The sequence below is a fragment of the Notothenia rossii genome (assembly GCF_949606895.1).
Source record: "Notothenia rossii genome assembly, chromosome: 2".
Lineage (NCBI taxonomy): Eukaryota > Metazoa > Chordata > Actinopteri > Perciformes > Nototheniidae > Notothenia > Notothenia rossii.
In genome coordinates this window covers 93,754,049-93,778,741 of record NC_136904.1, presented here as the reverse complement: position 1 = coordinate 93,778,741, position 24,693 = coordinate 93,754,049, and the positions used below count along the sequence as shown (strand labels likewise).

Below are 24,693 nucleotides of genomic sequence, written 5' to 3'. Positions count from 1 at the left end.
CTACAGTGGAACTTTCTACTGCAACAATCCCCACGCAAATACACAACGTACCGGCAACTGTTACGATGAAAGCTAGATAATCAGCTCCCGGCATATAGGTGTAAGCAGGGATAAAGTTCTGTTTTTATAGGTGGGGAGTGGACCTCACATAGGGGGGTCTGGGGGCATGATTTTTTTTAAATATTGAAGTTGAAAGCATCAATCTGGTGCACTTTGAGAGCAACATTAAGAGATCTTTGGATACATCTCTCAACACCCATATCACATAGAACTGTAAACAGATTTACTTTTTCTTTATGGATATTTTACAAATCACTCACCTTTTAAACTGTATTCTTGTTTTACTCTCATATAGCGTTTCATACCTGTTTTTAATTTATTCTCTTGTTTTTTTCTAACTATAATGATCATATAAACGTGTGCCTCGAGCCACTGAGAGAGTCCTTTGGTTCACGGAGACTCTCAGTCTGACAGGAGAGGACTCTCCTCCACCTGGTTGTTGAAAAAGCTCCTTATATCCATTAGCGTAGCTCGCTAACAACAACAATCTCCAGCTCTCTCTCTCTCTCTCTCTCTCTCTCTCTCTCTCTCTCTCTCTCTCTCTCTCTCTCTCTCGCGCACAAAAAATGGCTCGTTACACAGAGCCTAGCTTGAATTAAACACAGAGACCCAGACGTATTTCTACTGTATCATATTATTTTTCAAATTAGGATTTATTTTTAATTTTTTTTTCCAAAACATTTTTCCTCCTTGTCTCTCGCCCCCCTGTCATGCCTCTGCGTCCACCCTCACTTTGAGAAACACTGGTTTGGTCATGGTTCTCATGGTTTCCCACACTTTTTTTGGGGGACTTTGGCTTTAAAAGCATTTTCCCAAAAGCTCTCTGTGTGCCAGTTTTGATTCCCTCAATTTGACTTTCAGTTCTCTCTCTGTCTAAGTGCTCCATAGTTTTTGTTTTTATAACTTTTTGTTAATGTCCTTACTCACATATGATTTATTACTTGGATAGATTTGTATTTCTTTCGTGGGAACACAGAAGTTAATATAGTCTTTGGTAGCTAAATGTCCCAATCTGTCCAATCAAAACAGGCTTTCAACTGTTCCCTACTTTCATTTGGCCATGTCCTTATTACATTTTTTTCTGGTTGACTTCCCTTCTGTTTGGTCTGATACACTGGTATCATATTCACAACATTATTGTAAGAGCCATTTAGGCACATTATTTTATGGTAATGGGTTATGGTTTTGTGAGCCAATTGAATATTCTTTAATTTAACTTAAATGAGCTGAATAACTATGAATTATTATTTTACTGTTTTTATCTTGCTTATGGACAACTCAAGTTTACGTTTTGTTATTATTTATAAAAAGCAATCGTAGGAGCGTGCTCAGGTATAAATGACGCTGCCAGCATGACACAGCAGGAAGTCTAGAGAGGAAGTTGAAAAAGTTTTTGACCGCACACATCCGTAAGACCGAGGGATCTTGTTTGTTTATTTGTTTTAAAGGCCCTGTGAAGTGTGCACCTGTGCATGATCTGTTATGCTAATACGTATAGTAATGACCAAAATTATCCATTGGAACCCATATCAAAAGATGTTGGAATAGCAACAAATTTGACGAGGTTTGAATTTTCCGGGGAAATCTGCAGTCGACCTTCGCCTTCGTGGGCGTGGCTTGCGATCTACTGCGTGACGTCACGAGATGGACGCCGCTGCACTGTTTACATTCACCACCGTTCGTTTTTTCTCTTTTTCAAAGTCGAATTTCTCAACGTTTTTGAGCTAGTATTTTCCTGGAAAGTGTGTCGGAGTCGACTGGAAGTGATTGCCAATCGAGAAAACCTGACAATGGAGGCGACAGTGAAGAAAGAGGGATGAAAAACACAGGGGAAACGATGCATTGCCGCTGGCTGTAGTAATGTCAAGTCTGCCGAAGTGGCGATGTTTCTGTTCCCAAAAGATGAAGGTGAGCCTGGCTGGTGTCATTGTTTCGTAGATTCTTTGATTGATCATGATAAATAAAGGCCACTGGTCGATTCGAGAGAGAGAGAAAGAGAGACTGACAGAGTTACAGGGTTGTCGTTAGCATCTGGTGCTAGCTCGGAGCTAACGGAGATTAGCTGTTTCAACAATAAGGAGAGGGAGAGTGCTCTCCTGTGGGACTGAGAGAGATAACGTCAGCTCAGGGAGGTAAACTGTAGCCTAAGTTATCTCAGTGGGTTTGGTCATCTATGGAAACAAATATTTCCATCTATGTAATATTAGTTGTATAAAATAGGTTAAGAAATCCTTCCAATGTTTTTTGATTATTGAAATATATGTTTCATATGAGTGTTGAGAGCTGTATCCATAAATCTCTTAATGTTGCCCTCAAAGTGCACCAGATTGATCACTTTCCTCATCTATCCTGTCCGAAAAGCTGTCCAAATCAATCATTTCTCTCACACTAGTATCACTTTCCAAAGTCTCCGCCATGTTTACAATCGCAACTGGGTACATCTTGTGACGTCAAAGCCACTATCGTCTGCAACTTCCGTTAGGCTCAGACGGCAAAATTAATAATTCATTAATTCATTAATTATGAATTATTAAAAAATATTTTAGCCATGAACAGGCACAATGATATGTAAGGAATGAAACTGCCATTTCATTTTGGTGCAAAAACATGCACTTCACTGGGCCTTTAAATACCCTGCAAATTCTGCACGTCGGCAGTGGGCCGCCAGCTGATCCATTGAACCTCTCAATAAAGCACCTGAATGGAACGAGCAAGTATCTGATTTCTTGAATATACGCGAGTCAATACTCGAACTCGCCTCCTAGACTAAGTGGCCTTTGAACATTAATTTTCTTTTGGACAATTAGCCACTACAATGATCAGAGTTCAGTATTGGTGGTCTGTATTTAGACACTAAGGCTCCTTTATCGTTAACGAAGAGTTTGTCCAGGATATTGTCTTTCCTGCTGTGATCCCTAACATACTGCTGGAACCCAGGTAACACAGTCTCTAGGCGACATTGCTTCATGTCCCCAAGCACTATTGCCAGTGCATCGGGATGGCTGAGTTGCAGCTCGTGAACAGTCAGCGATGGAGCCGGCCGCCAGTGACGCTCTGCCACCGGGATGCACGTAAACAGCAAACAGTAAAATACACCCAAATTCTCTAGGCCAGTGGGTCTCAACCTTTTTACAACAAGTACCACCTGAGAAAATAGTTGGCTCTCCAATACCACCATATGACCAATGTTAAAATACAGTCTATGCACAGTTCATGCAATGTATTCATAATAACATTATTTGTTGTCAGCCACAGCTACTTGTACAAAGGGCAGTCTCTCTCTCTCTCTCTCTCTCTCTCTCTGTCTCTGTCTCTGTCTCTGTCTCTGTCTCTGTCTCTCAATTCAATTCAATTCAAAAGCTTTATTAGCATGACCATATTTACATACAGTATTGCCAAAGCTATGTATAGTTGTAACATCTTTACAAAAATACATACAAATAAACACATGAACAGTTATAAACAAACTGCTAAGAACATGTTTTTTTTTTTTGTCTTTTTACAATGAATACAGATTCATTTCATTCACTTAATACAAAATAGAATATGATATATATATATATATATATATGATGTGAGACCTGGTGTGTCTGCTCATTCCGGTTCCCTCAGACTGGCAGGCAGAGACAAACTGTCCTGCCTCAATGCAGCTCTCTTTATATTCCCCCAGAAGTATCTTTAGTTTTTCATTAAAAAATGTAAATATTTGAGGATGCTTATGGTTGAGTTTTGGGAAGAATTGTTTCTGTACCGGTTCAAAAGTTGGGCATTGTGTGAGGAAGTGCTGCTCTGTCTCCACATTATTCCTCCACACTGTAGGCATGATCGCTCCTCTTTTGGCAGCCATGTTTTCTTGTACCTGCCTGTTTCTATGGCCAGGCTGTGACTCTCTCTCTCTCTCTTTCTTTCTTTCTTTCTTTCTCTCTCTCTCTCTCTCTCTCTCTCTCTCTAAAAATATATATAAAATAAACAAACACACTTTATAAAGTCGGGCAACACTAACCAGGCTTCGTGTGATTCTGTTTATTTGTACCTTACTTCGACCATCCGTTCACTGTTATTGATCATTGTGGAGAGAGGCAGACGTGTTGTTTTGTATTATAGCAGCTATCGGATGGAATCAACACATGGGCTGCACAGGTTGTCATGTCCGACTATCACAAGTAGAATCATAATAAAAATACGCCGGTAAAATGTGCCTGTAGAAAACGGTTTATGCCACAATAGGATAGCAACAAGTAGTCAGTTTACCTTCGGTTGCTATGCTAACATCACCCATTTTATACCAGAGACACTTTAATAACAGCGTCAATTCAGACTGACACACATTCACTTATGGGGAACTGGGGATATGTATCAGCTGCTTGTGTGACAGTCAGACAGTGAATACTTTAGAGCGACCTCTGCAGTGTGAGCTAACCGGGAGCTAACGGGAGAATAAACTCCCGTGGAAGAGCAGCACTGCAGCGGTCTGTACATGCCGCTGAAACACATTAATAAACAATGAACCACGGCACTCTGGAGAAAAGCATAAGGTTGGAGAAGTCGTTATTTAATTTAATCTGACTTCGTGTGATTAAAAGCAACACGATCATCGACCCGACGCAGTCCCCCATTGTTGTTGTTGTTGTGAGCGCCGTAACGCCGTTGGGAAGCAAATCAGCGATGTAAACGGTGACGTCATGAGCGGCTGCACCAGTCGGTGGTGTGAACAAAGCGGGAGCAGAAAAGGGAAACCGGAGCTGAACCAGAAAAGCTCTAGCTCGGAGCTAGACCGGGAAAAGCGCTGGTGTGAAAGCCGCATCTCTCTCTCTCTCTCTCTCTCTCTCTCTCTCTCTCTCTCTCTCTCTCTCTCTCTCTCTCTCTCTCTCTCTCTCTCGGCTGTGAGCACTCAGTCTATACTTTGTCAACGTCTTCCTGTGTTTAACATCAACCACTGTGCTCAGGTAGGCTGCCACAGTGTACTGTCTCTTTAGGGCCAGATAGCATTGCTCTCTCTCTCTCTCTCTCTCTCTCTCTCTCTCTCTCTCTCTCTCTCTCTCTCTCTCTCTCTCTCTCTCTCTCTCTTTAGGGCCAGATAGCATTGCATTTCACTTGGTGTTCTGGATTTAGTGTTCCAATAAGTGAGGTAGTTTTATTATAATCTGGTTGACTCTAATAGATGTGGGCTCAGCCTGGCCCTGATCACAGTTTGAACCGGTTTGTGAACAGAGTGTCAGGACCAGCTGAGAGAGGGGACTCTTGTTCATCTCTTGATGCTGCAGGGTTTTGTGGTGGTAGGAGTGGGGGTCACTTCCTTTTTAGATGTAGCCAATATTTAATTGATCGTTTCTGGATTTGTATTAATAATGGAAATGTGCCTAATTCCGCTCTGCAGGCGTTGTTAGTTTGTTCTCCTGTGAACCTGGAGGATGCGTTTGCAAAACTCATTGTGAGCTTTTTTCTATTGGATGATTTTCCCCATTTGTCAAATGTTTGGTTTGTTTGTGGGCCCCACACTTCGCTTCATAGAGTAGGACGAGTTGTATTACTGATTGAAGTCATTTAAGCCAAATTTAAAATTGGAATTTGAATGTAGATTCGTCTTTTATTGCATAAACTCCCTGCGTGCTTTCTCTCTCAGTTCCTTCACAGCTTGATTAAAGCTTCCAGTGGAACTTATTTTCAGGCCTAAATAGTTATATTCTGAGCAATTTTCTATTGTCTGTGTCCCAATTGTAAAGTCAATATTGTTTGCCTGACATCTGAATCTTGAAATATCATTTATGTGATTGCCATGGCCCAGGTCTGACAGTAATCTTCGAGTATATTTAAACTGAACCAAAAAAATCGCGATTTAAAAACATTTCTAGTCTCCGCAGATTTGTTTTGCTTTAAGGGACTCAGTAGTAGCTTACACTCTCACTTTCTAGAACGCGCCAATATGGTCTAGCTGCGGCCGCGGACACTACACAACACTACTCGACACTACACGCCCACCTGACACGACACCACGGGGGCTGAGAAGGGTCTAGCTGCGGCCGCGGACAGTGGAGCTTGAACCAAGCCCCCAGGAAGTGCGCCGGAGTCTGATGAGAATATTCGTTGTGGTCAAATGGCGGTACTACACTTCCTTTAGGTTGCTGGGCCCGGAAACAAACGGAAACAGGACAGAACCTTAAAGAGGTCTTAAATATGACCAAAAAAATAAGAAAGGTCTTAAATATGATTTAGAAGGTCTTAAAAATGATGGGATTTGAAAGGTAGCGATCGCGTCTAAATGTGTTTTGGGGGAAATGTCCGGGCTGCAAAGTAACCAGTATGGTAAGAACCTTTCAGTTCCCCCCAACAATTTATCGAAATAAATCAACATGGAACCAGTAATCATTAACTTTGTTTCCCCCGGCCCCTTATTGGAGAACACCCAGCTAGTAACCTAGCAACCAAGCTTCAACTAGCGGCAGTCAGAAACTCAGGTTTCTTCCAATCTACTTACAAATTAATATGGGGAAGTGTAAGTTCAACCGTATTTGGTTGTGAACGTGTTTGAAGCCCGCTGCACCTTTTGCAAAATAAATTAGCGTTTGTTTTGCTAATGTATCGTTAACTAGTTTAGCGTTAGCTAGTGCAGCAGCTCCCGCAACAACACCGGGGGACCTCCGGGTAGTGATAGCGAGATGAAGACTTATGAAGCTTTGAAGCTTTCCAGCCAATTGGTTCGCAAAAGGGTTCATCTCATGAGGCTTCATCATGGGCTTCATTTGAACACAAACCCCCTGCTGGTCAAAGTGTGTAAAACAGGCAGATTGGACATCTCAACAGTGTGCGCTATCTCATACCGAGTTCCCAATGAGTAAAGCCTTAGAATAACTCTAAACAACGAACATTAAATCATATTTTCATGTTAACAATATTGTTTTCATTCCAGTTGAATGATTGTGATTGAAAAGCCTAAGGAGGCTGGTAAACATTGCAAAGAGGGATTTGTATTCCTTAATAATAGTTGTAAACTTAACCATGGAGTAGCCTGAGAAAGGCTAAACCATATCAAAGAATACATTTATTAACTACATTATCTCATTTAGCTGTAGCTTTTATAAACACCAAAAAATACGTATTGTGCAGTCGTTGAACCAGGGACCTTGCGGTCGTGAGTCAACTGCTTTCCAGCTGAGCCACAGCACACACACTGAATCTCACAGAAAACACTGGAGCATATTTATTCCTGTATTTATTCATTTATTTATTCATGTTTTTATTCCTACATTTATTTATGCTTGTATCTATTTTTACTTATGACATGTTCCGACCTCTATATAAGTGAGGGTCTGAGCTCTCTTAATTCCATCGTGTCACCGGGCCCGGGTACAGGAAGGGTAATATAGTTCTTATTATACATCCATGGGTATTATGAGCGTTGTGGTTCAACCGATCTGAATCGCTTCCTGAAGCAGTCACGTGGTATCAACAGGCAGCGAGGCTTCGTTTGTCATCGATGACGTCACTGGCCCAAAACGATACAGGCCTCGATACATGCTTCATAAAAAGCTTCGGGGACTACTCGACACACGCTCCGAAGTCTCGGTGCAATACGTAACATCACTACCTCCGGGCGACGTTTGGGTCTACGTCAACCCTAAAAGCGGAGGTGCTGTAGACGCTAAATACCGTAGCTAAACACCTGTCATACAACAGCAACGATGAAAGATTGTAGCCAAGGCAGCAGAGCTCTGAATATAGCTCTTTTCACTCTCTCTCTCTCTGTCTCTCTCGCTCGCTCGCTCTCTCGCTCTCGCTCTCACACACACACACACACACACACACACACACACACACACACACACACACACACACACACACACACACACACACACACACACACTAGGGCTGCTCGATTATGGCAAAAATCATAATCAAGATGATTTTTGCTCAATTATTGATATCACGATTATTAAATACGATTATTCATTGACTTTAAAAACATCAATTTATTGAACTTTAAAACATAATGTGTATAATTTGAACGGTATCTTTTTAACAGTTGATTACCCTGAACGTATAATTCAACTGAAAAACCAATACAAAAATAAATGATACATTTAAATAAATAATATAAAAATAATAAATTCCAATAAACAAGATCAACAAATATTTTGGAGGGCACTTCCACAAGCTACTAAACATATATAAATGATAAATAAAAATCAATTAGACTAAAATGAATTAGATCAAATATGTTCTAGTGCACTGTCACAACCTAGCAAAGCAAAATAATCGTTTTTATGTTGTGATGTTTTCGTAATTGTGGCAGGCCAAAATCGTAATTGCGATTAAAATATGATTAATTGCACAGACACACACGCACACACAGACACACACATACACACTTTTTGTCTAACATGCTAACACAGTTCTATGCTGTTATGTTCAGTCATTGTTCTTATTTTGAACATGAATACATTTACTTTGTAAGTAATTATCGGACGTATTTATTTTTTCAGAGCAATTTTCCTTCATACTTTCTTGCCGTGAAATAGTTCTTAAATTCTATTCAAAGTGGTCTTAAAAAGTCTTAAATTTGAGTTGGCGAAACCTGCAGGAACCCTGTAGTTAGCAGATAGCAAATTTGGGCGCAATTCCTTTGTAACGGTTAGTATAAATGTCCCCCTTTCATCAGATAATCATTGCCATCTCTCTCTCTGTCTCTGTCTCTCTCTCTCTCTGTTTCTCTCTCTCTGTCTCTCTCACTCATCTCTGTCTCTCTCTCTTTCTCTCTCTTTCTCTCTCTCTCGGTCTCTCTCACTCATCTCTCTCTCTTTCTCTCTCTCTCTCTATCTCTCTCACTCATCTCTCTTTCACTCATCTCTGTGTCCCTCTCACTCATCTCTCTTTCTCTCTTTCTCCTTTTCACTGTACACACAGCCTTCTCTCCATTCTTTGTGCAAATGCCTTCTTCCTGAGTCACTTCTCTCCTCCATCACAGCGGCTGTGCATATCACTTTTGTGTTGTGTGGCGGAGCCTGCGCTTGTGCTCGGTTGATGACTGTCCTCCTCATTCACTTGTTCACTTTCGCTGGTAATATTCTCCATCATTCGGCTTTCTTCTTTCTTTATTTTGCTTGCAACGTTCGCTAATCGTTCGCGTATGGTTGTCATGAGCAACACAATAGCCTATTGGAACTAATTCCAACCAGAGTTTCAATTATCTCAAGCTTATTTTCATTCGTTGTAGTATTTTGATAGTATGATTTATTTTGTAATTAATGTTATTCAATCAAGCCTGAAACTGATGGCACTTGTCTCAATAGCCATTTTTAAATTAAAGTAGTCTGAGGTCCTTACCACCAGCTGCTCTTGCAGTAATAAGTAGTGTTCTTACTGTCCTAATGTGCAAAATGTAGTAACTGCTTTTCGTCTTTGTTTGCTTAGTTGTCTTTTCTGTATTTTATACGTCTGTTATGTTTAAGAACGTGTAACGTTGCTGCCTTCTTGGTCAGGTCAGTATTGTAAATGAGATTTTGTCTCAATGTTTTCATCTGGTTAAATAAAGGTTAAAGAAAAAAAAAGAGTGATTGGCACCACAGATCAAATCTGGGTACTTCAAAGAGAGATTCAGGCATTGTAGATTGTAGTAAGCGGTTCCGCCAGGGAGGCGTTTTGCTGTCATTTGACGCAATTATTCAGTTCAGCTGCTAGTGGAGCTCGCGCGGCGTGAACTGAGGCTCTGGTAAACTGTGGTAAAATGACTCACTAAAAAGAGCCGGAATTCCCATCACTGATGTAAAGAGATAGTATCTATAAGGGATGATAAGTAGTATTTTGTTAACTCAAGGTTTATATTAAGGGAGTTTTTATTGTGTTAACTTGTGTATTTATGCTTTTTAGATTTACTTTCTCTCTTTCTCTCCGTCTGTTCTAGAAACCAAAAGGAAGAGAGAGACGTCACAGCTGTCAGCAATGTGACAAATCATTTACAAAATCTGGAGATTTAAATCGCCACCTGCGTATTCACACGGGAGAGAAACCGTACAGCTGTGAAGAGTGTGGGAAAATGTTCACTGCATCAAGTAATCTCAAATTACATCAACGTATTCACACGGGAGAGAAACCGTACAGCTGTGAAGAGTGTGGGAAAACTTTCAGTCAATCTAGTAATCTCAAATCACATCAACGTATTCATACTGGAGAAAAACCATACAGCTGTGAAGAGTGTGGGAAAACTTTCACTCAACCAGGTGCTCTCAAATCACATCAAAGTATTCACAAGGGAGGAAAACTCTACAGCTGTGAAGAGTGTGGGACAACTTTCTCTACATCAGGTGCTCTCAAATTACATCAACGTATTCACACGGGAGAAAAACCGCACAGCTGTGAAGAGTGTGGGACAACTTTCACTACATTAGGTAATCTCGAATCACATCATCGTATTCACACTGGAGAAAAACCGTACTGGTGTGAAGAGTGTGGGAAAATGTTCACTAGATCAGATGCTCTCAAATCACATCAGCGTATTCACACGGGAGAAAAACCGTACAGCTGTGAAGAGTGTGGGACAACTTTCACTTCATCAGGTGCTCTAGAATCACATCACCGTATTCACACTGGAGAAAAACCGTACTGGTGTGAAGAGTGTGGGAAAACGTTCACTAGATCAGATGCTCTCAAAAGACATCTTCGTATTCACACAAGAGAAAAAACGTAGTGAACAACTATGAGAGCCAAGCTAGCTGTTTCCTCCTCCTGATGTCCTGAGTAGTTTCTCCAATATTCTGTTTGGTTAATAAAATGTTGTGACTTTAAACTTTGATTGGGATGTTTTTGATAGTTCCTCCTGAGTTAGCAGTCTGTTCTGGTCTAAAAGGAGAACCAATGATTCATGTCTCTAGAACAGGGATGGGCAACTTTGAAGATAGTGAGGGCCAAAACATTTTTTTCCTCACTACCAGAGGGCCACTTTGTGACCATGCACTTCCATCGGCAGGATACTATATCCACAACATTTAAATAGCCAACTTTAGCTACTAATGAGAGAACTAAATATACAGGCAATAAACGTTTATTGTACCAAACACCAACACTGAGTTTAACAAGCAATATTCATCTGTGTATTGTGTTTCTACTCTTCCCTCACATTCCATTACTTAAAACTATGAAAATATGCATTGTTCTGACCTTCACCCACAGCTGGATCAGTAAGCTATACATCTTAATGAGATACTTGTGGCCTCTCCTGCTGCTGCACAATAGACTGAATGTCAATATCAACATTTGTACATCTGATTTGTATGAGATGGAACAGTGTCTCATCTGTCAGTCTGTTTCTCTCCCTTGACTTGATGTGCTTCATCATAGAGAAGTTGCTCTCGCAGATGTAAGTGCTGCCAAACATGCTGGCCATTGAGATCGCAAAATCCCTGAGGAGTGGAAAATGGGACTCGGGTAGCAGTCTCCAAAAGGAAATTCCCCTCTCCTGGTGCTTTGCTCGAAAGGGGTCTGACTGTAGTTCGGGCTTCTTAGCTTTAGCAAGCTCAAGGGAAACGGCATAAGACGCCGTGAGAGACGTGTCGTCGTGGCTCTGGTAAAAAAAGTTCTGCTGCCGGCATATTTTAGGCCAGCGACGCTGGAAGCTCCTGTGTACTTTTCATATTTGTCTTTGTGGGTGCTGTTGTAGTGGAGACTTAAATTGTTGTCCTTCATTGCCGATTTAGTTTCAAGACACACCAAACACATAGGTTTGGCTTTGAATTCTGTAAACAGATAATCTGTTTCCCATTTTGGCTGAAAGACACGGTTTTCTCGGTCCAGTTTTCTTTTTTGGGTGCTCAGAGAAGGAAGGCTGCGAGGTAAACAGAAGACAATCTACACTTGGCCACAGGCCTCATGAATTTGGGGGGAGGGCCCTCTAGCGGTGGCCAGTTGCGGCCCGCGTACCGCCAGTTGCGGCCCGCGTACCGCCAGTTGCCCATCCCTGATCTAGAACATATTTACGATGTTTTCAGTTTGATTCTATTCTCTTGTTAAAATGATCAGACTTCCAAAAATAAAATGGCCTTAGAAACAGACTTGCAACCCTGCATATCTGTTGTGTTTTGCAGCATATTATAAACATGTCATTCCCTTATTTTCAAATACCACAGGTTGTGTAGTGATGTATTTGAGGTGTACTGTCCACATCGCAGACCTGAGGTCGTGCAGTCAATGTATGCGAGGTGTACAGGACCTTGGTCTCTGAGACTCAAAAAAGCCTTTCTCGCCTACCTGTCCACTTTGCATACCTGAGATCCTGCAGTCATGTATCTGAAGTGCACACTTCAGATACATGACTGCAGGATCTGGGGTATTTGAAATGTACAAGGTCATATCTCCACATTGCACTGGGACTGGAAGCTCACACTTGACCCGTGTAGTGACCACGATATCCATTTGTGTTTTGTCCTTTTGTTAGTGAATCACTCGTGGGGCTGACCGAGAAATAGACGCTTGTAGTTTGAGAGAAACAATATAGAAATGTCCAGATGCGATTGACAAGTAAGAGTTTATTCCAAAAAAGGCAAAAATAAATAAATGTTTTTAAACAAACTATTTGTCATATAAACTGATACTTCAATGTTCAAGGCACAAGAACCAAGCTGTGACGCTCCCAACCAGCAAGGTCTAAAAACTGTTTGCTTCAGTCAGCCGCACCAGTAGGCTGCAGCACCTCTCCTTTTATGCTGCAGCACCTCGACCTGCAGGAGTAACGCACTCAAATGAAATAATAAATAATATACACCACAGAATCTCAGGCTCTGAAAGGTACTCTAAAAAGATAAAATAATATAATCTAAGGAAATGGCTCTTTCATAACCGGCCTCTAATTGTATTTTGGAGTACCACAAAGACAATTATCAAATATACATTTAAAAAAATGGAGCCTATAGTCAGGATTTCTATTCATTTCATGAATCCAGTCATCTATCAATATGTGTTGTGTGGTGTTACTCATCCTGTCTACATGATATCGGACAGGGCCACTTTAATAAGCATTTTGTATCCTGTGTCTCTCTGTTTGATTCTGTCACTAACTGCTTCTGTGAACACCCCAATCCGTGACTCTGAACAATGTGGTCTGGAAAACCCTTTCAGTTTTACTCCTTTTACTGTTAATGTTGTTCATGAAGCATTATCTAAGTTAGATCCTAAGAAACTGTCTGGCCCGGACAACGTAGAACCTTTCTTTTTAAAGATAGCTGCAGATTTTATTGCTCCACCTCTTACTTCTCTTTTCAACCTCTCCCTCAGCACAAATGCAATTCCAAAAGTATGGAAGGCAGCGTATGTCCTGCCTTTACTAAAAGGAGGGGAGGGTTAGACTAGACTTGGTTTCTTTTTCAGAAACAAGTCCTGTTTCTCGCTTGAGGCCAGGAAAAGGCTCTGTCACCTTTTGACCTGTGCTGGACTATGGTGATCTGATCTATATGAATGCACCTGCCTATTGCCTGAACAAGTTAGATACCGCCTATCACAGCGCACTGAGATTTGTCACAAACTGTAAAGCACTTACTCATCACTGTACCCTGTATGCCAAGGCAGGTCTGCCATCACTTACTGCAGTGGTTCTCAAAGTGGGGGGCGGGCCCCCCCTGGGGGGCGCAGAGGCATGACAGGGGGGGCGCGAGAGACCGCGGGAGGAAAAAAAGGTGGAACTAATGTTTTGATGTAAGTTCCCGGCGGAACAATTAACAAACGTTGTTCAAGCAGTGTGTACATGTGGTTGTTGATTTTCTTCAATAAAACGCTGTTCAGGTGCACAGGATGGAGAAATATCTGACAGGGACGAAAAGAAAAACATGCAATGCTTCTGAAACAAACGAGACAAAGAGCCCAGCTGACGGTAATAAACCAAAAACCAAGTTAAGAAAATATGATGACGCCTATCTTGCTCTAGGGTTTACGGTGAATGTGGCGGGAGATGAGGAGCGACCAGTTTGTGTTTTATGTCTGAGAACTCTGGCAGCTGACAGTATGAAACCCAACAAATTAAAAAGACACTTGGAGACATCACACCCCAGCCACGTTAACAAGCCACTCAAGTTTTTTCAGAGGAAACTCGGCGAATACCGTCAGCGGGAACATACTTTTGTAAAAACTGCAACAGTGAACAGCAAAGCACTTTCAGCATCCTACAAAGTTGCATACAGAATTGCACAGTGCAAGAAGCCACACACCATAGCAGAGGAGCTCATACTCCCCGCAGCTTTAGATATGGTGTCAACAATGCTTGATGAGAAAAGCGCAGAAAAATTAAAGGCCATCCCTCTTTCCAATGACACAGTTGCAAGACGTATAAGCGACATTTCTGATGATCTTGAAAAACAACTAATCGAAAAAATGAAAGACAAACGTTTCGCCATACAAATGGATGAGGCTACCGACAGCAATAAAGACTGCTTGTTTATTGCTTATGTTCGCTTTGTCACGTCTGAGTCACTATATGAGGAGTTACTGTTTTGCAAGTATGTCCAAAGCAGAGCGACAGCTGATGAGCTCTTCAAACTTATTGACTGTTACCTGACAGAAAATGGGCTGAAATGGGAAAACTGTGTGGGCGTTTGCACGGATGGCGCACAGACCATGGCAGGAAATAAAAAGGGATTGCAGGCACTAATCAAGCGTGCCTCGCCAAATGCGCAATGGACGCACTGCGTAATACACAGGGAAGCGCTCGCATCCAGGCAGATGAGCCCTGAACTGAACGAGGTGATGACTGATACTGTTGGTGCGGTCAATTTCATAAAAACTAGACCCCTGAAAGCGCGGCTGTTCTCTGCATTGTGTGAGGAGATGGGTGCGCAACATACAGCTGTGCTGTTTCACAGCGAGGCCAGGTGGTTATCCCGTGGGAAAGTGCTGTCGCGCGTCTACGAGCTCAGAGAGGAAATCCGGATGTTTTTGGAGGAGGAGAAAATGTATGAGGCTGCGAGCAAATTCGGTGATGAACACTTTCTGATGAAACTGGCCTATCTCAGCGATATCTTTGGAAAGCTGAATGAATTAAATATTCAGCTCCAAGGCAGAGACAAGCACCTCCCTCACCTGGCAGATAAGATCAGCGCATTCACTCGTAAGCTCGAGATGTGGGGCAGGCGACTTGATCAGGGAAACACAGAGTGCTTTGAGAATCTGACTGAATTTGCTGAAACAAGTGATTCTGGAGCAAACACCATGATTCCATGTCTTCAGGAGCATATCTCTTCCCTGAGAGGATACTTTCAAAAGTACTTCCCAAACAACAGCGCACAGTATGACTGGGTGAGAGATCCTTTTAACGCAGCAGCACCTGCTGATTTCAGCTCTGCTGAAGAGGAACAGTTCATCGAGATGACGTCAGACTCCACCCTGAGGATGCGGTTTACAGCTCAGACACTGACTGAATTCTGGCTGTGTGTGGAGAGGGAGCATCCACTCATTGGACAGAGGGCTGTGGGAATTCTGCTTCCTTTCGCCACATCTTATCTCTGTGAGATAGGCTTTTCAGCTGTTGCCACACTGAAAACAAAGTACAGAGCTAGGCTCCACATTGAGCCTGACCTGCGAGTGGCCGTATCAAGCCTGCAACCCCGTTTTGAGATGATGTGCAGTGAAAAACAGGCTCATTGCAGCCACTAATACACTAACTCTCACAAACTGCCTCACAACACTTGTCCAATATCTGCATTTGTTCTTTTTTCCTACACATTTAACTCAATTGTTTTTGTTCTTGCAAAGTGAACGAATCATTCATTTTGATGTCACAAAAGTGATTTGCTAAATAGTTATTTGCACAACAGAAAAGGGAAAGGAATGTTCATGTTAAAAAGTAATGTTTATGATTTTGATATCAAAGTGGTTTGCTAAAGTTAGTTATTTGCACAACATACATGACTAAGAGAAGTGAATGTTCATGTTAAGAAAAGAAATTAAGAAAGGAATGTTGATGATAAAAAACTAATGTTAATTTTGATGTTACAAAAGGTGGTGTGTAGTGCAGTGTTAAATATTATTTGCACAACAGTTGTTATTTGCACAACAGTTGTTATTTGCACAACAGTTGTTATTTGCACAACCGAAATGACTAAAACACGTGAGACGAATGTTCTTTTTTTGATGCTGTATCAATAAAGTTAAAAACAGCCTATTTTGTCACCAGTTTGTCGGGGTGGGGGGGCCTGAAAAATTTTCTTCCTCAAAAGGGGGGCCTGACAGAAAAAGTTTGAGAACCACTGACTTACTGTAAAGAGGCTCAGTCATTGGTACACGTTTATTTATAAAGCTATGTTGGATAAACTCCCGTATTACATCTGCTCTCTGATAACACACAGAGTGGCAAGCAGCTATTTTCTGAGATGGCATGATGTAGTCTTGTTAGATGTGCCAAGAGCAAGGACTGTCTTAAAGACAGCTTTTATGTGCGCAGCTCCACTTGCTTGGAACAATCTTCAGCAAGAATTGAAACTGAGCAATCTCATTCCTCTGCATGTTTTTAAAGCTAGGCTAAATGAAATGCTCGTTGATACTATGGGCACTTTTAAATGTCTATAACTATGTAAATGTATCCTGTAAATATAATGTCCTTTATTGTTTTATGTTTCATGTGGAACCTATTTGCTGCAGGTCTCCCTTGAAAAAGAGATCCATGATCTCAATGGGACCAATCTGGTTAAATAAAGGTTTGAATGAAAATATCATCGTGCCATCAGCGGAAGAAGACTGTTTGCTGCCGTCACTCTTCACATTCTAACAGCAGAGCGATCTTGGTGATTGGCCTCTCCGGCACACTGGTCTGTGTTTTAACTTTAACAGCTCGAACCAGCCCTTCAGTGTCTGCCATAGCTTCTAGCACTCTTCCCAGAATCCAAGAGCTACGGAGAGCAGAAGGGTCAACTACCATGACTACATCTCCAGGTTCAATGCTTCTCTTCTCCTTGCACCATTTCTGTCTTTCTTGCATGGCCTCTGATGTTCAGGACTGGACATGGCCAGACATATTCTATTGGCTATGGCATAAGACACACCCTCCCATGTTTATGTAAAAAAGGACATGACCAGACATATTCTATGGCTATGATATAACCACCTTTTTGAGGCCTCAATGTATTTCTCCTTAAGTCCGGAGCCCCCCTCCATGTGTACTGCTGTGAGAGGAGAGGGAAGAAACGGCCTTCTCCCTTATCAGAGAGTAAGGCATAAATCATTATAGGCCTTACACTCAATTTAACAAACCACTTGTGTTTTGTTTATACTGTAAATATAGAAAAATATGAAGCATTTTCATTGTGGGTTATACAAGAATATAATTGATTATATTTGATTATAACTAACTTTCGTTTTAAGTATTCAACCTGATATGGAGATCTCAACACCTCCTAAACGGCTGTTAGTGAGATCAGGACCCTGCAGCAGTTCTGAGTTTAAGGCTGTGCCTTTGAATGATGCTCCACAGTCAAAGACCACTCTGAGTTTTCTTTTCTTGGGGTGGTAGCCCCCATGATGAGGGATATACCAGACTTTACCCTCCTTTTGCTTCAGCTGCCCCTGTGGCACTTCTTCAGCATAACCTTTATCAATGGCATCACTGAGAAACCTGGTATATTCCTCATGAAATGATGCATCCCTACGAAGCTCTCTTTGCAGGCTGGAGAGACGTTGCTCAGCTCCGTGGCGATTATCTTTCATTGAAACATCATTCCTCCTGAAAGGTAATCTTAGACTCTAGTGTCCATCCACAATGTTTGATGAGTCTTTTGCTCTCTGCATGAATTGCTTGTCCACTGCTGACATGTATTTTGTGTCCTGATAGGCCTCTTCACTGAAGTCTGTTGTATTGTGTGATCAGTAACTCCTGTAAGTGGACCAAAGAAATTCTGTTCGCGGAGACGGTGTTGCTGTCCTTTGCGATTCCTCCTCTCAGCGGGCCATTGACCACCCATCCCAGTAAAGCCCTGCATGCGTATGGGCCTTCTCCTTGGCTAGTAATCATTTCTAGCGGTTCCATAACTTTGGGTGCATTGGTGCCAATCAACGTGGCGGTTTCTGCATCAATGGTAGGGAGTGTGATTTGACTGAGGTATGGACACTTTGATAGATCATGATTTACTGGGTGTAGATTTCTGGGAGAGGGATGAACCTGTTGCCATGTAGCTCACTCACTTCCAGTCCTGTGATGATATGACTGCTCAGTCTTTTCTTGGCCCATGGTGCGAAGAAGGATGTTTGTTTTCTTTCCGGACATGTTGAGCTGGTTCATGAGCTTGCTTGTGGAGAATGAAGCTGTACTTCCAGGGTCAAGGAACGCATACGTTTGAATAATTTGATTTCCTTTGTTAGATTTGACGTTAACAGGCACAATAGATAACACACACTCCTCTTCCACTTCACCCGCCCCAATATGCCCACATGCTTTTAGAATAGCCTTCTCTCCGGTCCTTGAGGTTTCAGACCTTTCACCTCTTTCCAATTGTCTTTCCTTTTCTTTTCCTATATGGAGCACAGTAGGGTGAGATTGGTTGCACACTTTACATGTTAAGCGGTTATTGCAGTTTTTGCTCATGTGACCTGGTACAAGACAACCAAAGCAGATTCCTCTTTCCTTTAGGAAGCTTATCTTTTCTTTGTGCATTTTCTTTTTGAGTGAGAAACATGCATCCATTGTATGTCCACCTGAACAGTACAGACAGGAAGCTTGGGGGGTGCTGCTTGGGGGGTGCTGCAGTGAGGCTGGGGAGATGTGGACTGGCAGTCAATGTTTGTAATACTGGTGGCAAAGCTGCTGCTAGTGGATTTTGGCCTCTTGTTAATACTTGCTTTGAAGCGTTAACAGTTTGGTCCTGTATACGGCCAAACACAGGGTCTGTTCATATCTTTACATGATGCTCAATGAACTTGACAAGGTCGCTGAATTTGACCTTGCTGTGCCGCCTTTCCATTAGCCTGTAGACTTCTGATCGCCACCTCTCTCTGAGTTTGGATGGTAACTTTGTAATCAAGGATTTAAGATTTGAAGAAAGATCCAATTCCTCCATGTAGGTGATTTCCTCCATTGCATTATAGCATCCTCTTAAGTACAATGCAAAGGCCTGTAAAGCCTTGGGGTCCTCAGGTTTAATTTGAGACCATGATAGGAATTTTTTGAATGTATGCGTTAGCAATTTTAAGCTCATTCCCATAATGTTCTTGAAGGAGTTCTTTAGCTTTTTGGTATCCCCTTTCTGGATCCATGTATAGGCAGGTTCTGACCAGTTCACGGCACTGTTCCAAATAGTACAGCCGGTCTTTACTACAGACAGTCTGAGCTTCAATGGCATGCTCAAAGGCCCTTAGAAAGGATCTGTATTCAACTGGATCTCCTTCAAAGACCTTGATGTCCTTTTGGGGTAACAAGGAATGGTGTTGTTGCAGAACTAGAGAGGCAGCCATGTCATTCTGTTTTTGTAATATGCTGCACAGAGTTGTGTCTCTTATTGAGCTATCTTGAGTTATCGGCTCACCTTTTCCATGTGATTGTGTTGGTTTCAAAGTGGGGTTTTGTGATGCCTTTGACTTCTCTGGAGCAGGATGGTGCAGTGAGTATCCATACTGGAGTCCTTCCTTTGGCCGCACACCTTGTATATCCACTCTGTTATCCTTTGTGTACTCCTCTTCCTTTGCAGAGATTTCATCCTTTTTTTTCTTTGTTCATAATATTCGTTCATTCCATCCATTGTTGGCTGTTTGTCTTGAGTTTCCAGAATGTTGAATACATTAATATCAGCAGGAGAGAACTCTTTAAAGTAGAGACACTACCTACTGATATACACCTGAACATCAGCAGGAGAGGACTCTTTAAAGTAGAGACACTACATACTGATATACACCTGAACATCAGCAGGAGAGGACTCTTTAAAGTAGAGACACTACATACTGATATACACCTGAACATCAGCAGGAGAGGACTCTTTAAAGTAGAGACACTACATACTGATATACACCTGAACATCAGCAGGAGAGGACTCTTTAAAGTAGAGACACTACATACTGATATACACCTGACCATCAGCAGGAGAGGACTCTTTAAAGTAAAGACACTACATACTGATATACATCTGAACATCAGCAGGAGAGGACTCTTTAAAGTAGAGACACTACATACTGATATACACCTGAACATCAGCAGGAGAGGACTCTTTAAAGTAGAGACACTACATACTGATATACACCTGACCATCAGCAGGAGAGGACTCTTTAAAGTAGAGACACTACATACTGATATACACCTGAACATCAGCAGGAGAGGACTCTTTAAAGTAGAGACACTACATACTGATATACACCTGAACATCAGCAGGAGAGGACTCTTTAAAGTAGAGACACTACATACTGATATACACCTGAACATCAGCAGGAGAGGACTCTTTAAAGTAGAGACACTACATACTGATATACACCTGAACATCAGCAGGAGAGGACTCTTTAAAGTAGAGACACTACATACTGATATACACCTGAACATCAGCAGGAGAGGACTCTTTAAAGTAGAGACACTACATACTGATATACACCTGAACATCAGCTGGAGAGGACTCTTTAAAGTAGAGACAATACATACTGATATACACCTGAACATCAGCTGGAGAGGACTCTTTAAAGTAGAGACACTACATACTGATATACACCTGAACATCAGCAGGAGAGGACTCTTTAAAGTAGAGACACTACATACTGATATACACCTGAACATCAGCTGGAGAGGACTCTTTAAAGTAGAGACAATACATACTGATATACACCTGAACATCAGCAGGAGAGGACTCTTTAAAGTAGAGACACTACATACTGATATACACCTGAACATCAGCAGGAGAGGACTCTTTAAAGTAGAGACACTACATACTGATATACACCTGAACATCAACAGGAGAGGACTCTTTAAAGTAGAGACACTACATACTGATATACACCTGAACATCAGCAGGAGAGGACTCTTTAAAGTAGAGACACTACATACTGATATACACCTGAACATCAGCAGGAGAGGACTCTTTAAAGTAGAGACACTACATACTGATATACACCTGAACATCAGCAGGAGAGGACTCTTTAAAGTAGAGACACTACATACTGATATACACCTGAACATCAGCAGGAGAGGACTCTTTAAAGTAGAGACACTACATACTGATATACACCTGAACATCAGCTGGAGAGGACTCTTTAAAGTAGAGACACTACATACTGATATACACCTGAACATCAGCAGGAGAGGACTCTTTAAAGTAGAGACACTACATACTGATATACACCTGAACATCAGCTGGAGAGGACTCTTTAAAGTAGAGACAATACATACTGATATACACCTGAACATCAGCTGGAGAGGACTCTTTAAAGTAGAGACACTACATACTGATATACACCTGAACATCAGCAGGAGAGGACTCTTTAAAGTAGAGACACTACATACTGATATACACCTGAACATCAGCTGGAGAGGACTCTTTAAAGTAGAGACAATACATACTGATATACACCTGAACATCAGCAGGAGAGGACTCTTTAAAGTAGAGACACTACATACTGATATACACCTGAACATCAGCAGGAGAGGACTCTTTAAAGTAGAGACACTACATACTGATATACACCTGAACATCAACAGGAGAGGACTCTTTAAAGTAGAGACACTACATACTGATATACACCTGAACATCAGCAGAATAATTTCTTAAGTTCTACCAAATGTATGTAAATATTGGTTGTACTGTAAATACACGCCACCAGGTGGCAACAGTTACATGTGAAAAAATGACATGTTGAGTTAAAAACTGAGTATTTTATGATGTCCAGTTATTTTATGATATATTTTTTAAAGCCATTTTCAGTCATTTCTCAGAGTAGGTCTGTAAACAATTGTAAAATGTATTGTGTTGCTTTTGGTGGAGATCACAAATCTGTCAAAATGCACCCAAGTATTTCATAGTGATAACAACAAAAAGAATAAATCACAACGACAAATCTCATGACTCCTTTTATGTGAAAGTGAGAATTATCGCCACCTTCCCTCAGATGTTGTTCCCTCAGACTGTTGGTTTTATGGACAGCCCTTTTAATGTTTTGGTTCACTCTCACTGCTCTCATCATTAGCAGCTATTTCAGAAACATTTGGCAGCTGTTTCTAATTTAAAGAGAAGCTGCAAGAAGCCTCAAACAGCAGACATTGAAGGCTTCTCAATTCTCTAATTTCCGTGTCTTAGTCCCGCCCACAGGAGATGCGAGCAGAGGAGCCGTGGAGGAACCATCACTGTCTCCTCGATCATAGCTCCTCCAGAGAGCCTCCTCGACGTTCGATGCTCGGTCCTCGATGTGCATTTAGAGAAATGAGATGTCCTTCAACATGGCGCGCTGAAATCCATTTCCAGGTCACTACCGGAGGACCAAGGAGGGGAAATTAGAGAATTGAGAAACCTTCATCGTGAGAGACTACCTGGTGAACAAAGTGCATCTAAAAGCACCTGATGAGTGACTTTAATTCTATGTCCTTTTTTCATGTGATTATGATTATATATATATAACACTTGATTTCAGAATCAGAAAAAGGTTTATTGCCAAGTAGGTTTACACATGCGAGGAATTTGTCTTGTTGTTAAATCGTGCAAACATAAACACAGGGATTAATTGTATGTAAAAAAACAACCAAAAAATGTAGACTATTTATAAAATAAAAAATATAAAAACTTATGACATTAAAATATAGATAAAGGTTTAAATGAAGTATACCTAAGAAACTACACTATACCATGACAAAATACTTGGAATAATAAAGAATATGAGCAGTGTTGTCATGGAAAGTGGAAAGGTGTGCAGATAATAAAAAAGGTAGCTTTGCATTGAACTTTGCTAAATATTCAGAGGTGTTCTGCAGGACTGACGGGGCTTACATAAAATAAATAAACACAAGATATTGTTTGAATAGTGAGCATCAAATGTAATGCAGAGTGTCTCTGATGTGGCTGAGGGTACAGTGACTTTAACTGATCATGCCTTTCAAATGTTTTCATTTCATTTATTTTTCCACCTCAAAAAAATCTCACTTGTGTTGAAATAAAAAATAAACTGGTTAAAATCAGGAATTAGTTTCAAATCTCAAGTTAAATTGGATAAATAAACCTTAACTGACATTATCACATAGACATCTGGCTCACACACTCAGCTACAGTCACTTTAACTGATCACCTGAGAAGCCTCTTTGACATCTGGATCAATCTGAGTGAGACGCTGCTCATTCATCAGCGTTTAATCACCCATTTACAGGATTAAAGGGGATCTGTTTCACCGTAAATGAGGCTGACGCTCGTTTGTCAGCACAATATCCCTGACTCAGCAGAACGCCTGAGACTGACTGAGGTCAGGAGGAGGGAAGTAGTGGAGAACAAATACTTTGTTACTGTACTTAAGTACATGTTTCTGGTATCAGTACTTTACTCCACTAATTATTTTTCTGACGACTTTCTACTTCTTACATGTTGAACACAAATACCTGTACTTTCTACTTCTTACATGTTGAACTCAAATACCTGTACTTTCTACTTCTTACATGTTGAACTCAAATACCTGTACTTTCTACTTCTTACATGTTGAACTCAAATACCTGTACTTTCTACTTCTTACGTGTTGAACACAAATACCTGTACTTTCTACTTCTTACATGTTGAACTCAAATACCTGTACTTTCTACTTCTTACATGTTGAACTCAAATACCTGTACTTTCTACTTCTCACATGTTGAACCCAAATACCTGTACTTTCTACTTCTTACATGTTGAACTCAAATACCTGTACTTTCTACTTCTTACATGTTGAACACAAATACCTGTACTTTCTACTTCTTACATGTTGAACTCAAATACCTGTACTTTCTACTTCTTACATGTTGAACTCAAATACCTGTACTTTCTACTTCTTACATGTTGAACTCAAATACCTGTACTTTCTACTTCTTACATGTTGAACTCAAATACCTGTACTTTCTACTTCTTACATGTTGAACACAAATACCTGTACTTTATACTTCTTACATGTTGAACTCAAATACCTGTACTTTCTACTTCTTACATGTTGAACTCAAATACCTGTACTTTCTACTTCTTACATGTTGAACTCAAATACCTGTACTTTCTACTTCTTACATGTTGAACTCAAATACCTGTACTTTCTACTTCTTACATGTTGAACACAAATACCTGTACTTTCTACTTCTTACATGTTGAACTCAAATACCTGTACTTTCTACTTCTTACATGTTGAACTCAAATACCTGTACTTTCTACTTCTTACATGTTGAACTCAAATACCTGTACTTTCTACTTCTTACATGTTGAACACAAATACCTGTACTTTCTACTTCTTACATGTTGAACACAAATACCTGTACTTTCTACTTCTTACATGTTGAACTCAAATACCTGTACTTTCTACTTCTTACATGTTGAACCCAAATACCTGTACTTTATACTTCTTACATGTTGAACTCAAATACCTGTACTTTCTACTTCTTACATGTTGAACTCAAATACCTGTACTTTCTACTTCTCACATGTTGAACACAAATACCTGTACTTTCTACTTCTTACATGTTGAACTCAAATACCTGTACTTTCTACT

The 24,693-nt window shown here is 40.9% G+C and overlaps 1 protein-coding gene across 1 annotated transcript; it reads left to right on the top strand.

Annotated features, from left to right (window-relative positions):
- Positions 1–14,409: 14,409 nt before the first annotated feature.
- Positions 14,410–15,687, top strand: LOC307029768 (zinc finger BED domain-containing protein 5-like; the record flags this gene model as incomplete). The annotated part of the gene is made up of 1 exon (XM_079665851.1): positions 14,410–15,687. The coding sequence occupies one exon, from the start codon at positions 14,410–14,412 to the stop codon at positions 15,685–15,687; it is 1,278 nt and encodes a 425-aa protein (XP_079521977.1).
- Between the last annotated feature and the right edge of the window lie 9,006 nt (positions 15,688–24,693).